At 28.8% G+C, this 22,229-nt stretch overlaps 6 protein-coding genes across 6 annotated transcripts; 2 read left to right on the top strand and 4 right to left on the bottom strand.

Moving 5' to 3' along the window:
• Positions 1–552: 552 nt before the first annotated feature.
• On the bottom strand, positions 553–2,226 carry GO595_000765 (cytoplasmic heat shock protein 70; the record flags this gene model as incomplete). Its single annotated transcript, XM_067921147.1, has 1 exon — positions 553–2,226. The coding sequence occupies one exon, from the start codon at positions 2,224–2,226 to the stop codon at positions 553–555; it is 1,674 nt and encodes a 557-aa protein (XP_067779021.1).
• A 596-nt stretch (positions 2,227–2,822) lies between these two features.
• On the bottom strand, positions 2,823–3,311 carry GO595_000764 (small GTP-binding protein; the record flags this gene model as incomplete). The annotated part of the gene is made up of 1 exon (XM_067921136.1): positions 2,823–3,311. One exon carries the CDS (start codon positions 3,309–3,311, stop codon positions 2,823–2,825), a length of 489 nt encoding a protein of 162 aa, XP_067779020.1.
• Positions 3,312–4,307: 996 nt separating this feature from the next.
• Positions 4,308–5,081, top strand: GO595_000763 (COP9 signalosome complex subunit 6; the record flags this gene model as incomplete). Its single annotated transcript, XM_067921125.1, has 1 exon — positions 4,308–5,081. One exon carries the CDS (start codon positions 4,308–4,310, stop codon positions 5,079–5,081), a length of 774 nt encoding a protein of 257 aa, XP_067779019.1.
• Positions 5,082–5,329: 248 nt separating this feature from the next.
• GO595_000762 (transcription factor Dp-1) lies at positions 5,330–6,013 on the top strand (the record flags this gene model as incomplete). The annotated part of the gene is made up of 1 exon (XM_067921114.1): positions 5,330–6,013. One exon carries the CDS (start codon positions 5,330–5,332, stop codon positions 6,011–6,013), a length of 684 nt encoding a protein of 227 aa, XP_067779018.1.
• A 6,572-nt stretch (positions 6,014–12,585) lies between these two features.
• On the bottom strand, positions 12,586–13,353 carry GO595_000761 (Ubiquitin family protein; the record flags this gene model as incomplete). The annotated part of the gene is made up of 1 exon (XM_067921103.1): positions 12,586–13,353. The coding sequence occupies one exon, from the start codon at positions 13,351–13,353 to the stop codon at positions 12,586–12,588; it is 768 nt and encodes a 255-aa protein (XP_067779017.1).
• A 165-nt stretch (positions 13,354–13,518) lies between these two features.
• On the bottom strand, positions 13,519–14,895 carry GO595_000760 (AGC family protein kinase; the record flags this gene model as incomplete). The annotated part of the gene is made up of 1 exon (XM_067921092.1): positions 13,519–14,895. The coding sequence occupies one exon, from the start codon at positions 14,893–14,895 to the stop codon at positions 13,519–13,521; it is 1,377 nt and encodes a 458-aa protein (XP_067779016.1).
• Positions 14,896–22,229: the final 7,334 nt, after the last annotated feature.

Below are 22,229 nucleotides of genomic sequence, written 5' to 3'. Positions count from 1 at the left end.
ACGAAATATTGATTATATTTTATATAATGGCACTTCAATTTTATAATACCATTGTGGAAGTTTTTGTAACGTATCGAAATAATATCATATGAAAAAAATTAAACATGGTGCAAAATTTTATATAAAAACAATTCCATTTTAACTTTACTATTATTTAATAATAAATGTATAAAAATATTCAATTATAATAAAAATATATCAATATTGGAAAATTTCGAAAAAATCAATTAATTTGCGATTTCAATTATTTTTTTAAATAAATTACAAAATTATATTTATTATGGTACCTCTGTGAAAGCATTTAGAATCGATACATAATAAAAATATAGTTCAAAAATATATAATATATCTTTTTCATACATGTGTAACCAAAATTCTTTGTTTTAAGCTTAATGTTTTGAAATGAAACTTTTCCAACATTCATTAAACCTTGAGATGAGTGAATTAGTTATATCCATATGAATTATCTCATTTAAGTCAACTAATGGAAGACATTCATTTCATTCATTAACGACAGACATTTAAAACATTTTTATTTATTTATTTATCGGGTCAAAACAACAAACTAATAATGAATCCCAAAATCAGAACTGCCATTGTACAGAAGTACACAACAAAATCCGATTTCCCTGTTACGAAATCCATTATAAGTTTTCTGACATTTCTCTTTGTATTTACTTTATCGTTATGAACTTTATTTTCCCTATAAAGCATTACGTTGTCAACTTTCATATACTTAATATTTCCTTTCGAAGTTTCTCCAGCAGTTACATTTAACATTCCTTCTTCATTAACTTCGAACTTCACAGCGATATCCGGGTTACTTTCATTAAAATTAATTTTAATTTCTCCTAGTAATACATTATTAGCAGTCAAAATATCATCGCCCATAAACACTTTAATTGTTACCCTTCTTTGTTGCGGACTTATCGGTGAATAAACCCTTGAATTATTAGCCGGAAGTTTTGTGTTCTTTTTGATCAGAACATTCATCTTACAGTTGTTCTCCTCGACGCCAATGTCATGTGGCATAACTGGGTGATATTTGATGATTCCACCCCCTTCCTGCGAGATATCAGTCGCCTTAATTGATGCGCCTTGAACAACTGCTAATGTGAGATCAATACCAACAATTGGATTTTTGCCAAAGAAATGATTCAGCTTGTCTTGCACTGCGGGTATGTTTGATGTGCCCCCAATTAATATAATGTCATCAATTTCCGACTTTTGAAGATTCGATGATTGAATCACTTTTTTGACAGGTGTTAAAATTTGGTCAAATATTTCATATTTGATTTCTTCAAACTTTGTGCGAGCGATTTTGCAACAAAATTCGGGCTTTCCGACAACCTGTGGATTGATTGTCGTTTCTAATAATTTCGAAAGAATAATTTTGGCTTTCTCACATGCTCTTTTGAATTGCAGTTTTATGCATGGACTTGTTAGTGGATCATAACCATATCTTTTCTTGAATTTTTTGACAACATATTTCATGAGATTATAATCAATGTCTTGGCCACCTAAGTTTTGATCGCCTTCAGAGGCCAAAACATCAAATTCATTTTGGTGGACTCTTAAAATAGATACGTCTAAAGTTCCGCCGCCAAAATCAAATACTAATATATTCTTGGGAGAAGAATATTTCTCATGAATGCCATACGAAATGGCTGCGGCAACGGGTTCATCAAGAATTTTGACGACATTAAGGCCTGCAAGTTTGCCTGCCATTTTAGTGGCTTCACGTTGATGCTCGTCAAAATCGGCTGGAACAGCAATGACAACACCAGTGACTTTTTTGTTGGATAAAGGACCTTTGGCAATGCTCATTAATTCTTTTAAGATTATGGAGGATATTTCTTCAGGTGAATAATATTCATTTTGATAATTAACTTGGTACTTAGGATATCCATTAACATTAATAACTTTGTATGGCTGCATTTGGCTTGATTCCCGGATTTTTGAGATTTTATTATAAGTTCGTCCAATCATACGCTTAGAATCATAAACACAATCAAGCATTTGAGGAGAAGTTAACATGCTCTGAATAGCGGTTTCGCCAACAAGTATTTCATCCTTGGTGAAAGCTACAACTGAGGGTATTGAATCATTTAGCCAATTATCTTTAAATACATCAAAACTGCCATTTCTATACATGCCAATAGAGCTAAATGTCGTGCCAAGATCAATGCCAAGCATTAAAACGTCATTGTTTTGTTTCTTACGCATACGGAAAATGACGAATGAAAAAAAATGCCAACTGTGTCATGTAAGACACTTTTCTTGACATTTTCTTTGAAAACAAGGCCTTTTTATTGAAATGTACACCTGTACTCAAAAGAATATTTCCTGTACAGTTCGAAAAATTTTTATTAAAAATTTTATGATTAAGGAGCATCAGAACATGAAAGCTATACATATTGTGGTTCCTTTTGAATGGGACACCCTGAAATCCTCAAAAATCATTCAATTTCGATGTAAACTATTCAATTGCATTCCAACCTACCCCTGAGGTTGTGATCGTATCTCACTGAAAAATCGATTTATATATAATTTAATTTCTGTGCTTATTATACTCCATTTCAGCTATTTTACATCACATTTCGTCTTTTTCATCTCTCAATCAATTGGAACCACGAAACAAATAAATAACATTGATATTGCTATTTGTGATGCAAGAAGTAATTTTACTACATTCATTCAAAAGTGCCAAAACATTTTGTTTTTGAGTCAAAAATAATCGTCTTAAGGGGAAATTTGAAAAGGTTTTATCACAAAAATTAACGGTTTTACTTACAAAAAACAAACGGCTTGGTAAGCACATATCAACAACGGCAGCCCTGGACGTTTTTATATGCAGCTGGATCGCTGTTAACATCATAACTTCTACACAGTTTTATAGTTTTTGGGTCTGATGTGCATGAGGCAACACATTTCTCTGCGATAGACTGAAACATTGCTTCAATTCCATCACCGTTCAGAGAACTTGTTTCAAAGTAGTCAACAAAGTCTGGAAGTGTCTTTGCTTTTAGTTCTCCTTCGTTAAACGTGATTTCACGTTGTTCTAAGTCATCCATACTTCCACATAAAATTATAAGTGCCTCATTGTTATGATCTCTAATTTGATTGTACCAGAAGTCTATAGCTTCAAAAGAAGATTTGCTTGTGTTGACTGATGGGTTAGGATTTCCAACGCTAAAAACAATTATAACAGCTTGAGCATCTGTATAATACATTGGTGCAAGTGTCCTGAATTGTTCTTGTCCTGCTGTATCCCATATCGCCATATTAACTATTTGTCCATCAATGTTCATTTGTTTGGTGAAAAAAAGCGCCACCTTCATTTTGGGGTAAATTTTGATTGAAGACACCATAAACAAAACGGTTTACAATTGCAGATTTACCAACACCAGTTTCACCTACAATTGAGATTTTCATGTTGCGAGCCATTATAAAATCTGGTTTAAATTTTGCCATTCTTAGCCAATTGAAAAATAAACGATTAAATATCTCACAAAAAAAATTCAAAAAAAAATAAAACTTTTTAAATGACATTTGATGGCAAAAACAATAAAATTTTGACAAAATATTTTGGGGGTTGAATACATCTTGATCGTTATCAGCGGTTTTGAAGTAAATTTTAAAAAAGTTTTTTAACCAGTTTGTTGTTTAACTCATGATTGATTTTAGATAAGTCATTACAGCCGCGAGAATTCTTCTATTACCCCTAGGCTGTACATCACAAAAAACAAAATATGAAATTTCAAATGAAATCGGCAGAAAATAATAAGGAAAAGAAGCGAAAGAACAATCTTTGTGGCTGGTGATGATGCATGATCATCTAAAGCAAGGCAACAGAAAAATCTGATACAATTGATAAGATAAACAGAAATTGTCAATTATCTATTTAACAGTGGTAACTGGTTTTCGGTAAGACATTCACCGGGATAATATGCCCACCATTCAAGATATTTTTGAGGTTTGAAGAAGAAGTTAATCCGAAACATTTTTTCAAGATATCAAATAGTTTTATAAATAAAGGACTTAATAAATGATAGTATTTTTCTCTAATTTTACAAGTCTTTTCATCTGAGAAAATTTTTTTTTTTTTCATTCAGATTTTAAGCTATTGAATATTTTAACAAATGCTTATTTCCTTGATAGTCATTTCAGTTTTTAAATATAAATACGATGATTTTTTATTCATTTTATTCTATCGTTGGATTTGGTTTGAATATAATTTCATTTAGCATGTCAGTAGTTTTGGCATTTAGTGATGTCACTTTTTATGTCATATTTTCCAGCTGGAAATGAACAACAACATAACTGTATCCCTTCATCCACATGCAATGTTTGTTATATCTGATCACGCAAACCGTATTCCCTTCATGAATCCTCCTATTAAATATGCATGCGGAATTCTTCTTGGATCATATGATTCAGGCAAAATCGAAGTTAATAGTGCATTTGAAATAAAGATAAACGTCAAAGAGGACGGAAAGTTAGAACTTGATAAGGAAGTTTACAATACAATGTACAAAGTTAGAAATAAGGTTTTTCCATTTGAAACACCTATAGGATGGTTTGTAAGTCAAGATTACCCACAAGATGAAATTGACAAACTCCAATCTATCATTAGCGATGCTGATAATATGGAATGTTTACTTCGAATTAATTTCAACAAAGAAAATGAACAAATGATCAATGTTTTCCTTATTGAAGGTAACAAAAGTATTCCCGTTGACTATAACTATGAATCTGAACTTGGTGAACGTATTGCTATGATGCAGTTACAAGCAGAAGGTGATGCTGAATCCCAAATTGAATTCACAGCAGATGCCTTCAAAGCCTTAGATACTAACTTAGCAGAGATCCAAAGATATCTTATCAAAGTTTTAAACAAAGAAGCACCGTTTGATCCTGTTATAGTTCGTGAATGCTCAACAATTTCCCAGTGGTTCTCTCACAAGGATCCAAATGAAAACAAGGAAGCTATTGCAACAGAAGAGCAAAGTAACCTCGCCCTTCTTTGCGGCATGATGCTTGAAGTTTTGTCCAAAGCCGAACACACTTCAAAGAAATAATTAAACGACCGTTTATTTGTCAAAAAGAATTTGGGGTGCCCCAAATTTTATTTCTTCAATACTCCAAAATATTCATAATGCCAATTATGCTACTGAAACGATTTTGCTTTCGTTTTGTCGTGTATTGTTTAAACAATAAAATTTGTTTAATGAGTATTCACACCAAAGAACCTGAGAAACCGCTCTGTAAAGTACTGAATATAGTTTTCACTGTTTTTAAAAAAGTGGAATTGTGTTTGAAGCTAAAAATGATCCAAACGAACCAAAAAGGCGGAACGCAATCAAACACACAACGACTTTCACTGAAGGCTCTTTCACCACAAACTTTGGAAGTTATACAAGAACTTAAAAAATCAACATCAGAAGATATAGCAACTGTTCTTATCAATCGTTTTATGGGTACAGAGCCAAATTTAAAAGGGCAAGACACAATTCGCCGAAGAATTTACGATGTTATTAATGTATTATCAGCTGCACGTTTAATAGATAAAGTTGGAAAACAAATTATTTGGAATGGTAACAATCCATATATTCCAACACCAATTCCAATAGCTCCCAACATGCCGCCTGGTGAAAAAGATCTAGAAGAAAAGGAAAAAACTTTATCAGAGAAAATTCGCTTATTAACATATTATAAGTTATTAATTCAACGTAACTTCAATCGTACTCCACCGCCGAATGCCATACATTTTCCCACCATTATCATTGGCATAAGAGATTCTAATCAAGCTGCGTTAACTCATACATTTAATCATAGCGAACTTGAAATTCGGTCCAAAATGCCATTGATATTCCTTTCGCCATCAGATATACTGAAAAAACTCAGATTCCCGAAAGATAAGATCAGACAACTTCTATCCCTTTCTCCAGAATTGTACAAATATGGAGCGAAACTTTTGATCGATGAATCAAACAGCGAATGTGCAAATTAAAATATTTTTAGAATAAAAAGTATAAATTGATTTTATTTGTTTTTCGTCAGCATCATTTCAGTTCACATCAACGAATTATTTCAATGCAAAATCAGCGTCGCATTAAAATAAAATAAGAACATTCGATAATACGTTTTGTGTGTGAAATAAACATGTAATTTATCGTCTGTGAGATATATTCAATAAATAATGAAAATTTTATTAATTTCACTTATGATGTAATCATGAAAACAACATTTTAAAATGTCGTAATTCCCCTTAATAATGTTCCTCGGCTGAAAAATTAATCGATCTGTTGTCTCGAGTTTAATGTGTGTAACACAAAGTGTTAATGAAAATATTACAAAGACAAAAGCATCGCACAAAAGCATCCGTATCATATATCCCATCAAATTAGTGTAACATACACACGCAACACCTAAAAAAATAAAAGAATTTAATAAAATATGTGTTGTTTATATATAATTTATTATATTTCTAAGTCTATTTTCTAGTTCAGGAAACATTTGAATTTTTTCCATTAAATACGAAATAAATTCTACAGATTGAATTGGTGCCAAAAACGGATATTCCTTTGCTGTCTCTATTATCGAAATTGGTATATTTACCTCATTAATTTGATTTAATTTTTGTTCTTTTTCACTTTCTAACAACAAAATAATTTTTTCAAAAATTTGATATTTTAAATTTGGATAATTATCCGAAAGTTTAAACAACGCAATTTCTACTAAACGCTTATCATAAAGTCTAATTAAATAATTCGAATCAATTATTTGGAAAAACAAATTTATATCGAAATTATAATTAAATCGATATATAATCGATGAAAATATTTCGACAATACCAATTTGCAAAATTGGCGTTTCATTAATACTTTGTATTATACTTTGAATTTGTTCGATAATTATTTTTGGATCAATTCTTTGATCAATTTGTATTATAAAAGATATTATATCACAACAATAAAGAACACATGTCGAATAGTTCTCAAGAATATTAAAACATAGAAAACACAACAAATTCGAAATATCAAAAGTTAAAAACATTTCAGGTGAACATGATATGAAACTAATAATTGGTAAATATGTATATTCGAAATTATCAATAAAAGTTTGATTGCTTTGTAATGTTATAATTAGTTCATTAAATATTTCATTTGAAAAGTTTTTGTTTTTGATAATATTTAATAATAAATTCGATAATGTTTCCCAATAATTTTCATCATCAACTTCGAAATGAATTAATTCAATGATTAATGGAAATAATTCTTTTAATATTTCGATATGCTCAATAAAATTATTAATAATTTCTATAAAATATATAATATGTTGTAATATATCTTCATTATAACTATTTTTATACTCTAAAATTTTAATTGAAAACATTTTTATTATTTGTGGAATTAAAAAAGAATAATAATTATGAAACGAATTATTTTGTGCTTTTATTATTACTTTTAATGTTTTTAATGTATTATTAGTTAAATCAAAAGGCAAAAATGTGATTAAATGAGGAACAAACTCTTCAATAAAGAAATTATTTATTCTTATTAATTTACAAATAAAAATATTTATAATTATATTATTTGAGTTTTTTACCAAGAAAATTAACTCTTTAATTTTATTAATTTCTTCAAAACTCTCAAAAATAATATTCACACGATAAATCAAATTTAAAGCAGAAGAAATTTCAATTTCATTTTTCAAGCAGTTAGAAATAGCATTTAAACACCAAACATGAAACTCATTTTTTAAGTTATATTTTAAAAACAAATCAAACAAATTCGACATAATTCTTAACGAAGGCTCATTAAAAGGCAAATTCAACAAAACATTTAATAAATTTGGGTTTTGCATAATAATTTCCTTAATTATACAATGTATATAATTTCGAGGATTAATAGTTTTAGTAGAAAACGAAGAATATATTTCATAATAAAATATGAAAGGATTATCATTAAAATCGGAAATGTTTTGTTGTGTTAATTCAACAACTTTAAAACATAACTCTAAAATATTTGGTGATATATAAAATATATGAAAACAATGTAATATTTGGAATAAAATATAATCATCGTTAAGATAAAATGTTGTTAATGTAACTAAAATATTTATAAATTGTGGTATAAATTGCATTATGAAATCGGAATAATTTCGATTTTTATATAACGAAAGAAATAATCGACAATTATATCCAATTAAATGTGAATCATTTATATAATTTTTAGTTAATATTTCAAAAATTAATTTTATTAACATAAGTAAATGATCATTACCAATATTTATATGATAAAAAAATATACAAAAAGTTTTTAGGAGATAAAGAAAAAAAGTTATGTTATTATCAATATTCACAAGAAAACTTGAAAAATAATTAAAGAAAAAAGGATATAACTCATTAAAATTAATGTATTCTTCATTAGCTTTCATGATTTCATATATAAATAAAATTTTGAATTTTTGATATTGATTTGAACGAAATGTATTTTCTTGAAAAAATATTGCTAAAATTTGATTTACTTCTGAATGTCCTTTCAAGTAAATTGTGATATTAAGAATTATATCAAATAATATGAAGTATGAAGGATTATCATGAAATATCATATCAATCAAATGATTTTTAATATTCAAAATTTGATCTATATTTGTATTTTTTATTTGAATGTGTAACCATTGCTTCAAAAGATTTGCTGCAAAAATTTTTGTTTGAAAATTAATATCATTACTATTTAATATAGAAAAAAGAATTTCTCCATATGAAAAATTTTGGATTGATTCTCGGAAAAAATTGGTTGCGGATAAAAATTCATTTTCGTTTATACTTGAAAGAAATCCAATATTTCTCCAAAATTCATCCATTAAAATGGCACGCTTTAAAAGTTCACAAACTTCGTTGACAAGTTAATTTTAGGAAAGGAACAAAATTAAAATTTGATCACGGTAACCCATACAACATCAACCATTGTTCTACTAACATATAGATCAAATAATACTGTTAATTATCATTTATAATACAAAAACAACGAAATAGATTCAAAACATATAAAGATTATTTTATTGAATTTATGATTGGAACACAAAACAATATAACAAATTTATGTAACCCATAGTGATTGCACCTATGTTAGTAACATTGTTACAATTATGAATTTAAATTCAAATTTATGTTTCAGAAGTAATTTAACATTATCAAAGTGATTTTTCTCCGCAGCATACATAAGTACTGTTTTATATCATTAAAATGAATTCCAAATTAACAAAACAAACCCATAATTATTATAATAGATACGAAATTAAATAATTAATCATTATGAGCATTAACATCAATTCCTTTCTGATCAAGAAGTAACTTAACGATATCAATGTAATTATTTTCATATGCAATAAGAAGTGCTGTTTCAAATCATTTAAATAAATGTTAAATTTAAATGATAAATATTAATTTACTATAATAAATATTATGTTAAAAAAATTAAATATCTTTTATATTAATATCAATATCGTCTTGTTCAAGAAGTAAACGAACAATATCAATATGATCATTTTCAGCAGCATAAATAAGTGCTGTTTTATATCATTAAAATGAATTCCAAATAAATAAAATAAATATTGTTATCAAATAAAGTAAAAAAATGTTTTTTATATTAACATTAATTTCTTTTTGTTCAAGAAGTTTTTTAACAATTTCAAAATAACCATTTTCAGCAGCATTCATAAGTGCTGTTTTAAATATCTAACATAAATGCAAAAGGATTTAAATATATCCAAAATTTTTATAATAAATATTTTTTTCATTAATATTATTTTCATTTTGTTCAATTAATAATTTGACAATTTGAAGATTTCCATTTTCAGCTGCGTACATAAATGCTGTATAAAATGATTATAATAAAAATCAAACATATAAAATAAACATTAAATTATTATAATGATTATCAAATTGTTCTAATAAACATCTTTTATATTAGTATTAATATCTTTTTGTTTGAGATGTAATTTAACAATTTCTAAATAATTATTTTTAGTTGCATATATAAGTGATGTTTCGAATGAAGGAATTAAATTCCAAATGAATAAAACAAATAAAAAAAATATTCAAATAAATATCGAATTTAACATATAAACATTTGTTTGATTAATATTTATTTCTTTTTGCTGTAGTAGTGATTTAACTACTTCAATATATCCATTATCAGTTGCATACATAAGTGCTGTTTCAAATCATTGGAATAAGCACCAAATTATAAAAACAAATTAAAAATTATTTTAACTGATATTAAATATAGTAAATATATATTTGCTTCGTTAATATTAATTCCTTTTTGTTCTAAAAGTAATTTAACTATATCAACATAATCATTTTCAGATGCATACATAAGTGCTGTTTGAAACTAAGAAAAGAAAAGCCAAATCAATGATTTAACACATTAGTTAATCGGAATAAATACGAAAAATAATTAATTTATGTTTTTCATATTGATATCTATTTCCTTATGTTGAACAGTATGTTTTAATAATTATAAATTTCCTGCATAAACCGAGTCAAAGATATTAATTTTAATATTACTTTTATATTGTAAATACAATACAAGAAATATATATCCTGTTAATGCAGCATTTTCTAACATTGAACAATTAATTTTCATTCCTTCATTTTCTAAAAATGAAAAAAATTCAAAATTATTATACTTTATACATTTAATTCCTAATACAGTTCCAATAAATTTTTATAATATTTTTTTCATAGAAATAATGAAAAACATCATTTCTAAGTTTGGAATTTAATTGCTGTTTCATAAACATCTTCAAATTTCGTATGATTCTGTTCACATAAATAAATAATTTCTAAGTTTCCACATGCAATTGCATATTTACCTGTGTTATTTACATTTGCATCATTCATAAGTAAATATTTAAAACATTTTTCTGCAGAAAAAAATGCTGCATAATCAATTAATGAGACATTTTTTTCATTAATAAATGAACATCTTTCATAAAGTGATGGTTTAATTGTTTTGTTAAAATCAAAATTTGGTTGTGATGATATTTTCTGAAGTTTTTCGATTTCATCATTTCGAATGATTTTTGATATTTTATTTGGATTAACTCCTTCTTTAACATATTTCTTATGAAGTTTCCAATTATTCTTTGAAAGGTCATCAATGTTTTTAATGAATTTCTTGTAAAAAAGTGGATGATTATAATGTGTAAGAGTATTACTTCTTTTAATTTGTTCTTTTGTTTTAAAATAACAAAAATAAAACGAATCTTTATGTTGAACAATTTCTTGATCAATTAATTCTTCTTCTATCAACTTTTGAAGGAGATAATTTGATTCTTGTGTATTACATTTAATTAAAAAAATTACCGAAAACAGAAAATATTTGTGAACTTTTTGTTTTTAATTTTTCATTTTTTTCGATCTGTGTTAAATAATCAAAGAAAACTTTAAAGTCTTCTTTTCTTGATATAAAAGAATAATAAACAAAACGACAAATTGCTAAATTATATGAGTATGGAAAAGATCGTCGGAATAAACTCATTGTATTATGAACGGATATATCAACATTTGATTTATTTAAATTGTATATTATATTTTCAATATTTATCATCCATTGAAATTGGGATTTTTTTACTTCAGATGTTTTTTTGTCCTTTTTATGAGATACATTATCTAGTTAATATTTGACTGATTTCTTTCATCAATTAAATTACTTTGAGTTTTTTGAAAATTGTGAAAATTTATTAACATTCGATTTTGATTAACTAAAACATTAATTGAGAGAATAAAAAGATTAATGAGTTTGGAATTACTTTCATTGTGAATTATATTGAGAAAAGTTTTGATTTGATTATGAAATTTCTTTGTTTGTTCTTGATTTAACAACAAACAGCCATCTATTATACTTTTTACATATGTAAATAGTTTAGAGAATTCTGAAGTGTTTTCCAAATTTTCCATTGCTGGATCAAAATTTTGAATGGGGACATTTCAGAAAATTGTATACACAACGATCATAATTATTCAGAAATACTGCAAGTTCAAAACCTTTCCAAAACATGTGCAAACGAGTTTAAATAGTACTCAAATTCAGTTTGCGATTTATATGAACTATTTCAAATTCCGATTTTATTACAATAGCAAGTGTCATCTGTTTTTAATTTCAATTTTTTTTTTAAATGCAATCAATATTGGTTTTTACTGGCTTACTAACTTCAAGTACCATTAATTATTACCTAAGCAAATACGTTTTACAAATGAATGCGATTATTATCAAATCGTTTTAATAATGATTTATTTTTATTTTGATATGATGAAAATATGAATCATATTACATAAAAACGAATCATTCTATATTTGAGCTTTTTGGTTTGTGCACAATAAAAATTGTGATAAATCAGACGGTTTATTTTAACCTGCCACTTGATTTTGTGTGAAAAGTGACATGAAGCGTGTAAAGCCGTTTAATTTTTATTTCGAAAATTTTAAAAATCTTTTTCTCAAAATAAAGAAATATTAAACATTAAACAATTTTTTAAATACATTTCCTGGCTCAAGTTCATCGGTAAAACTTACCTAGCGTATTTTGCTTTTAATGTGCTGATAATTTTTCTTCGATGAATTCTTTTTGAGTGTGATGGGTCATTATTATCTGCTGAGTTTTCATTGCATTGTACCCATTTCTGAGTTTTCCAAGGGTTTGGTAAAGGTTCTTCAGATATTGAAGGTTCATAATCAATGTTTGTTGGAAGAACAATAAAATCAAATTCTTCTTGAACACTGTCAACACCGAATAAGTCTTTGAGTGTTTCTATTCCTTCTGCTGTCTGTTCAAGTTTAGAAATTGTGAAATCATTTAATTGTGCAATTGTATTTACAATACAAGAGAACCCTATTTCTTTGAAATTTGACACAATCAGCAATGCTTCCTTCATTAGCATTTGAGACTCAGGGTTGATTCTTGAATATGCTTGTAGCATAGGTTTGTCGAGTAACTCTATAATTTCATCAAGGAGTTCATCATTCTTTGGGTTAAAAGAAAACAATAGTTTGTATAAACTACGGCAAAGGCTTTCGTATAATTCAGAAGGTTTAACTCTTTTTTTCTTTGGTTGAGATACAACAACGTAAATTATTGAACCATCCTTTATCCCGTAATGCCCCAAGCTAATTTCATCTGTTAAAATTTTTCCGTTGAATATCAAGTTTATATGATCTTCAGGAATTTTAATTTTCTTTGCAAGAATTTCCTTTAATTCCAAAGTCATTGCTTGTCCCGAAACTGTCAATGAACATATTGAACTATCACGCGTCTTTATCTCGATAGTTATAGTTTCCATCTAATGGATAAACTTTCAAAGGTATATTTATGAAAAAGTTAATCTACACAAAAATCTCTCATTGAAAAGTAAAAATTAATTCTTCAGAATTATTTATTGCCACGAAATTTAAAAGGAAATGAAAATGCCATTTCTCCGACCAGATATCCATTATTTGTTTATTATTTAGAGATTATCTAAAGTACTATCTTGTGTGCATGTGAATCCTACAAACTCATCTTGGGTGCTTTGGTCTAAAAGACTATCATCTTCAAAAGAAACGGCTGCTTCTTCGGCCGTAAATTCTTCATCAAAATTATGAGTATCAGTTTCATTCTTCATTACAGGAATCCATTCAGGAGTATACCTCTTATTAAGGACATCGTCGAAATTTAAGGAAGAGAAGAAAGGATGTCTTTGAATTTCTTCTGCATCTTCTTCACCAGCTCCCAATCTTGTCGATGGGTTACGATCTAACAGCTTAGAGATGAAATCCTTAGCGTCCTGTGATATATACGACGGGAAAACAACTGGTTCGGTCAAAATCATTCGATACATCTTATTCGTATTTTCATCATAAAATGGTGGAAGACCTGTTAACATCTCAAAAACAAGAATTCCGAAGCTCCACCAGTCGACTGATCTTGTGTATGGTTGTTGTTGGAGCATTTCTGGCGCAATATATTCGGGTGTTCCACAGAACGTTGTAGTTGTGGTTTGTGCAGTCATATGAGTCTTGACAAGACCGAAGTCAGTGATCTTTAAATGTCCTTTGGCATCTACGAGAATATTTTCGGGTTTCAAATCTCGATAAATAAATCCAAGTTTGTGAAGTGCACCAAGTCCTAAAAGGATTTCGGCTGCGTATAGTATTGTCCTCTTCTCGCTAAATCTACCTTCGTCTTTAAGTCTTCCGAATAATTCACCGCCTGGAACATAATCTAAAACCATGAAAATCTTTTGTGGCGTTTGGAAGGTGTAGTGCGCTGATACTAAGAATGGATGCTTTGTTTTGAGTAGAACGTTTCTTTCTGTGATTGTTTGTTCAATTTGTTCGGTTTCTTCAAGAAGTCGTTTCGACATTGTCTTCATTGCATAGAGTTCGTGGTCGCGTTTGAATCTAACTAGTTGAACCTTACCATAGGTACCTCTTCCAAGAACACGAATTAAATCAAAATCATCTAAACAAACTCTTTCTTGGACTTTGGCTGCTGCTGGTGATTTAGAAGATGATTCTTTCTCAGGTTCTTTATTAGCAGGCTGTGCAGCTATTCTTGCTTTCTCGCATACATCTACCCATGCTTGACATTCAGCTTTATTTGGCGCAAGAAGCAAAAATGTCCTTGAACCTGGAACGACTATCTTAAATGCTGGTTGTTTTCGGGATTCAGGCGCTAATTCGACAGTTGATGCAGGTTTTAAATCAATATATCCTTGTTCTTTCTTCCCTTGCTTTTCGCTGTAATGGAGAGTTGAACCTGATAAGTAGAACCACCGCTTTTTCCATGTTTTGATTAGGCCTCCTTGTTTGCTAAGCCACCCCTCCTTGACTGGTTTGCTCATCTAAACTAATAATCATTCAAAATTTCGGTTGAATTAACGGTTTTGTTAACCATACAAATTTTTAAAAAAACGAATTTCATCTATCAGTGTAAAGAAAAAGCGTCAATTTCAAGAAATGTGTTAAGAAAAGTAAACGGAATTTGAAAAAAAAACAATGAATATCGAAATACAGGCAATAAAAATTTTCAATACTTTACAAAAATAAAGTTTCCAAAAACTTAATTGACAGGTTTATATTTCAAGCAAAAATTAGTGCTCTTGTCTATTAAAATTTTTACCTATGAAAATGAAGTCGTTTTGCCCCTTATGAGGATAACAAGTAAAAAAATTCAGGAAAAAAATAAACTTAAAATAATTAAATAAAAAATTAAATAGGAGAAACTCTATATTAATTATTCTTTATTTTTTTTCTATAAAAATAATAAAAGAAGCTTTATAATTTTAAAAGTAATTTAGGTTAATAAAAATAATATTAATTAATAAAGAATTTATTAAAATTATTTTTATTTATAATCAGTGGTAACAAATTAAAAAAAAAATTTATTAAATTATCAATTTTTGATTATTTATACTTGGTTGATCCTGCCAAGGAAGCACACTATGGTCATAGATTAAGCCATGCAAGTGTAAGTTCAGGTAACTAAACTGCGAACAGCTCATTAACACACTTATTATCTACTTGGAAAAGATTTTTTAAAGAAATCATAAATGGATAGCAGAAGTAATTCTTGTGCTAATACATGTTTTTAAAACTTACTTGCAAATTAAATACAATGATAAATTTTACCTTTTTTATTAAGGAAATCCAATCGAATGAGTGACCTATCAGGCCAGTACTTAGGATCTTTTCCTAATTAAGCTATTACGGGTAACGGGCGGTTACCGTCGTACTGCCGGAGAAGGCGCCTGAGAGATAGCGACTATATCCACGGGTAGCAGCAGGCGCGAAACTTACCCACTCGAAATTCTCGGAGGTGGTAATGACCAGTTATAATTTTTTATTTTTAATAATAAAATTATATAGGAATATAATTTTCCATTATATTGGAACCTAGCAGAGGGCCAGTCTGGTGCCAGCAGCTGCGGTAATTCCAGCTCTGCAAGTTTGCTCCCATATTGTTGCAGTTAAAACGCTCGTAGTCTGAATTAATATTAAGTAATTTAATGAATTACGTTCACTGTGAACAAATCAGGACGCTTAAAGTAAGGATAAATATACTTGAATGATTTTGCGCAGTATGAAATTTTTATTTAACTTTCAGTAAAGTTAAATAAGATCAAAGAGATTCATCGGGGATAGATCTATTTCATGGCGAACGGCGAAATGTTTTGACCCATGAGAGAGAAACTAAGGCGAAAGCATCTATCAAGTGGAATTCTATCGATCAAGGGCGAGAGTAGGAGTATCCAACCGATCAGAGACCCGGGTAGTTCCTACCTTAAACTATGCCGACGAGGGCTTATTTTTTATTTTAGAAGTAGGACCATTAGAGAAATCAATAGTTCATGGGCTCTGGGGGAACTACGACCGCAAGGCTGAAACTTGAAGGAATTGACGGAAGGGCACACCAGGGGTGGAGCTTGTGGCTTAATTTGAATCAACACGGGGGAAACTTACCAGAACCAGATATTTTTAATGACTGATCAGGATGAAGTTCTTTCAGGATATAATTTTTGGTGGTGCATGGCCGTTGGTGGTGCGTGGGTTGACCTGTCTAGCGTTGATTCAGATAACGAGCGAGATTATTACCAATTAAATAATTAATAATATTTTAAATATTAATATAATTTCTAATTGGGACTCCCTGCGTCTAAGCAGGAGGAAGAGGATAGCAATAACAGGTCCGTGATGTCCTTTAGATGCTCTGGGCTGCACGCGCGCTACAATGTTAAAAACAATAAGAATAATTTAAAGCTAATTTGAAAAGATCATTTTTTAAATAAAATGAAAAGCTACTCTTATAATTTTTAACGTAGTTGGGATTGATGATTGTAATCATTATCATGAACCAGGAATCCCTTGTAAAAGTGTGTCAACAACGCACGTTGAATACGTCCCTGCCCTTTGTACACACCGCCCGTCGCTCCTACCGATTGGATGACTCGGTGAAATCATTGGATTTTTTTTAATAAAAAAAGAAGGTGATTAAATCACGTTATCTAGAGGAAGGAGAAGTCGTAACAAGGTAACGGTAGGTGAACCTGCCGTTGGATCAGTTTAGTAAATAAAATTTAAACAATAATTTTAAAAATAAAAAAATTAAATACAAAATTAATTTTCAATCATTAATTAAACCTTAAACAACGGATGTCTTGGCTCTTTACACGAAGAAGAACATTGCATAATGTGATAAGCGACTAGATTAGCTCAATTTGTGATAAGTTCGATCTTTGAATGCATATTGCGTATTTATTAATTTATTAATAAATACATATATAATTTAGTAACAAATAATAATTAATTAATCATTTTAAATAAAAAATGAGAAATAATTTTAAGCTTTTTTTATTGTTCTAAATTATATAGGAAAACCCGCTGAACTGAAGCATCTCAATAAGCGGAGGAAAATAAACTAACTAGGATACTCTTAGTAAGTGCGACCGAAGAGAGTAAAGCTCGATAATTTAAAATCTTTTTATGAAGATTAATGTAATTTATTAAACTTATTAATTAAAATATTAAACTATTGATTAAATACATGGCTATAAAGAGTTTAAGCCTCGTTACAATTATTTTAATTAAGCATAGGTTTAAATAAAAGAGTCGGATAGCTTGAGAATGCTATCTTAAAATAGGTAGTACATCCTATCTCAAAAGCTAAATATCGTAAAGAGACCGATAGTATACAAGTAGTGTGAACGAAAGATGAAAAGAACTCCTGAACGGAGAGTTAATAGCGCCTGAACTTGTTTAGGGTAAGGTATTTCATTAATACACCCGTCTTGAAACACGGATTAGGAGTTTGACTATAATACGAGTATTTAATTATTAAAATTTAAATGCGAAAAGAAATTAACTGCTCTTTTTTTTGGAGATGGCTATAGAGTATTATTGTCAAAACCCGAATGGAGGTGAACTATGCCTGTACAGATTGAAGTCAGGGGAAACTCTGATGGAAGATCGTCCGCGTTATTGATGTGCAAATCATTTGCTTGATATGGGTATAGGTGCGAAAGACTCATCGAACCTCCTAATAGCTGGTTTCCTCCGAATTTTCCCCTAAGGATAGCTGTAATATTTATTAATAGTTAAGGAGAGTAGAGAAATGGGTAGAGGTGTAGTGGAACTCCGGTTCTGCAACTTATTTCCAAACTTCGAACCTTCTTAAAATGAATAATTTTTCTAATAGAAATTAATCATTAAAGAATATATATTACAAGTGGGCTCTTACCGGTAAGCGGTTATGGCGAAAAGGGATGAACCTAACGTATAGATAAAGTGCCTAAATTTACTATTAATGAAACCATTAAGAGAGTCCATGTATTTAGACAGCGGGTCGGTGCCCCTAAAAGCAGGTATCCGTTAATGAGTGTGTTAAAACTCCCCCGCCGAATACTCTGGCCTCGAAAATGAATGGCGCATATAGTAATTACTGATACTATACAAATAATTTTTAAATAATTATTTAGTAGGGGGATGTGAATAACTTTAAGAATTTTTAAATGTAAATTTAAATTAAAAGTTATTTATTACAAATCCTAATTGAAGTAGCGATTATCCAGGTTAAAATCCTGGGGGCTGATGAGGAGTAGGGTTTCTGGGCAACTTAAATAGACCCAGAGTTAGTCGAACCTAATTTCAATAAAGAAAGAAAGGGAATATGAATGATATTTCATAACTAAAAATTTTTTTTAATAAATAGTGGTAACACAAATTTAAAAAATTATCAATATTAATTAAATACTGTAAATAATAGGGATTTCTTTCCTATATAACTTTAATTATTTCCTAAGAATCAAATCAATTGGAGAATAGTTGAAATAATTTAGTAAAACTTAAAATTCGTTTTAAGTTACGGCTATTTAATTAATCCTTGAAAAGATAATTTTAAAATAGAAAAATTTTTTACTCGTACCGATAACCGCATCAGGTCTTCAAGGTAAGTAGCTTCTGGCCATTAAGTTATAATAATTTAGGGAATTCGGCCAATTAGAGCTGTAACTTCGGGATAAAGCTTGGCTCTGATGGAAATCAGAACCGATAGTTACAAGGAGAGCCCCAACTGTTTAATAAAAACTTAGTATTATGTAATTACTAATAAAAGTATTAAACATAATATGAATCCTGCTCAGTGCTGTGTTTGTTAACTTGGAAAAATTCAATTAAGCGCCGGTAAATAGCTGGGGTAACTATGACTCTTATCAAAGTAGCGAAAATACCTCGTCACTTAATTAGTGACCTGCATGAACGGAGCTATGAGGTTCTCACTGTCCCAAATTATTACTTAGCGAACCAACAGTTGTGGGAACGGGCACAAATTATCCAGCGGGGAAAGAAGACCCTGTAGAGCTTCACTTTGGTCCTAGTTTTGTATAGTTCCGTTAGGGGGTGCAGACTAGGTGGGACATTTAATAAATGGATTATGAGAAACCACTACCCTTTCTGGAATTATACTTACTTTTTAATTAAAAGGATAGAATTAGATAGAAAGTTTGGCTGGGGCGGCACACCTTCGAAAAAGCAGCAGAAGGTGTCCTACGCTAAGCTCATTAAGGAAAGAAAGCTTACGTTGAGGATAAGGCCAAAAGCTTAAGTTACGGGGTGTCTTTTTGTACTAGAATCAGTTATGAAAGTAAGGCCTAACGATCCCTAATTAGTCTTAGGTATGCAAGACTTGGGGTGACAGACAAGTTACCTCCGGGACAACTGGCTTGTGGCTGCTAAGAGATCAAATCAACGCAGCTTTTTTGATTCTTCGATGTCGGCTCTTCCTATCCTAGTGATGTATAAGTCACTAAGGGTTGGATTGTTCACCCGTATTAGGGATCGTGAGCTGGGTTTAGACCGTCGTGAGCCAGGTTTGTTTTATCCTACTGGATATTTATATTAAGTATCATGTTAGTAGTTTGATTTAGTACAGTTTTTTTCTGTTGATTATGGTCTCTGGTTAAGGAATTTTAGGAAACTAAATGTTCCAAAGCTACGCCATCCGAGATAATGGCTGAAGGCCTCTTAAGCCAGAAACTCTTCTAAAAATTGATACTTTAAAACTATTTTAAAATTATGAGATAAAATTAATATATTTTTAAATAAAAATCTCTTTAGTTTTAATGACCAAATGTAGAAGACATTTTGTCAACTAAGGTCCTGTAAGTGTAAGAGTGGCATTTAGTCACGATTCACTGAGGGTCAGCCTAAGTTGTATGGTTATTATAATGTAATTTAAAAAAAATTTTTTTCAATTTTTTTACTTATTTTTGTCCGACCAAATAAAAATTCAAAATATTTTGTATACTTTATTATTATAATGAATTATTCTTAATATTATTTTTTCATCAATTTTGACAGAATTCAATTGTTATTTGGTCTGAAATACAAAATAAACTATTTAAAAAGTCTAATTTTTTACATTAATGGGGTGCTGCAAAGAAAAAATCATCAAAAATTTCAAAATTTTTTAAATTGCATTTTTAAACTTATTAACTAATGACATTCATGCTTTCTTATGATCATTTTGCTTAATTTTCATTTTTTTTTGAAATATTCTAATTATTAATAATTAATTCTAATTTTTAAAATTAATCATAAATTTATCTTGAATTCATGATTTTAAGTATTTTTTATTAAGATGATTTTCATCAAAAATCATTTTAAAATATTCTTTATAAAAAAAATATTTTATGTTTTTTTATTCGACCAGATAATATTTCACATCACATGTCTCCTGACACTTTTTGTAAACTAGTCAAAAGAAATTTGAAGAATTTTCATAAAAATTTCCAATTTTTCATCAATTTTGACAGAATTCAATTGTTATTTGGTCTGAAATACATAATAAACTATTTAAAAAGTCTTGTTTTTTACATTAATGGGGTGCTGCACAGCAAAAATCATCAAAAATTTCAAAATTTCAAAAATCTATTTTTTAAACTTAATATCAGTAGTACTTCTCATGTTTTAATGATCATTTTGCTTAATTTTTGATTTTTATTGAGATTTTCTAATTATTAATATTTAATTCTAATTTTTAAAATTAATCATAAATTCATCTATAAAATATGATTTTGAACAATTTTTATTAAGATGATTTTCATCAAATATCATTTTGAAATATTCTTTTTTAATTAAATAAATATTTCTTATTTAACGGTCATTTCAAAGGAAAAATTAACGGTCAATTAGAAATCAAAATTAACGGTCAATTAAGAAGAAATTAACGGTCACTTAAAATGAAAATTAACGGTCAATCAAGAAGAAATTAACGGTCATCTAATAAGAAATTAACGGTCATTTAAAATGTAAATTAACGGTCACTTAAACATAAAATTAACGGTCACTTAAACTTAAAGTTAACGGTCATTTAAAATAGAAGTTAACGATCATTTTGCGTAGAAATTATTTGACTAAGTCTGTTCGACCGAGTAATTTTTCACATCACATTTCAATGTCACTTTTCGATAAACCATTGAAAAAGTGGAATCTGACACTAATTTTTCCTTTATTGTTTCTGCCTTCCTTTATTCGCATTTTTAAACTTAGAATGTTCGGTATTTATGCTCTAATATCCTAATTTCCCTTAATTTTCTATTTCTTCCTATTTCATCTAAAAAATCAAAAATTAACGGTCACCCATTAACAAATTATTTTGTTTAGGTTTGTTCGACTAGATAATATTTCACATAATATGTCTGTTTAAAATCATATCGTACTTTTTGTAAATCAGTGAAAATCCCATCGGTATTTATTTAATGAATGTAAAAAATAAACTATTTAAAAAACAATTTCGAATTTTGCTGTGCAGGAACACAGCAAAAATCATCAAAATTTTCAAAATTTCTAAAATTGCATTTTTAAACTTAATACCTAATGGCATTCATATGTTCTTATGATTATTTTGCTTAATTTTTGATTTTAATCGAGATTTTCTAATTATTAATAATTAATTCAAAAATTCAAAATTAATCATAAAATCATGCTTAAAATCAAATTTCGAATTTTGCTGTGTTCCTGCACTGCAAAAATCATCAAAATTTCCAAAAATTCAAAAATTGCATTTTTAAACTCAGTAGCTAATGGCATTGACATATTTTTATGATCATTTTACTTAGTTTTCAATTTTTATTGAGATTTTCTAATTATTAATAATTAATTCTAATTTTTAAAATTAATCATA

Source organism: Histomonas meleagridis (assembly GCF_020186115.1).
Source record: "Histomonas meleagridis strain 2922-C6/04-10x chromosome Unknown contig_111, whole genome shotgun sequence".
Taxonomy (NCBI): domain Eukaryota; phylum Parabasalia; order Tritrichomonadida; family Dientamoebidae; genus Histomonas; species Histomonas meleagridis.
Note: the sequence above shows the minus strand (reverse complement) of the source record. Positions and strands in the feature narration are given on the sequence as shown.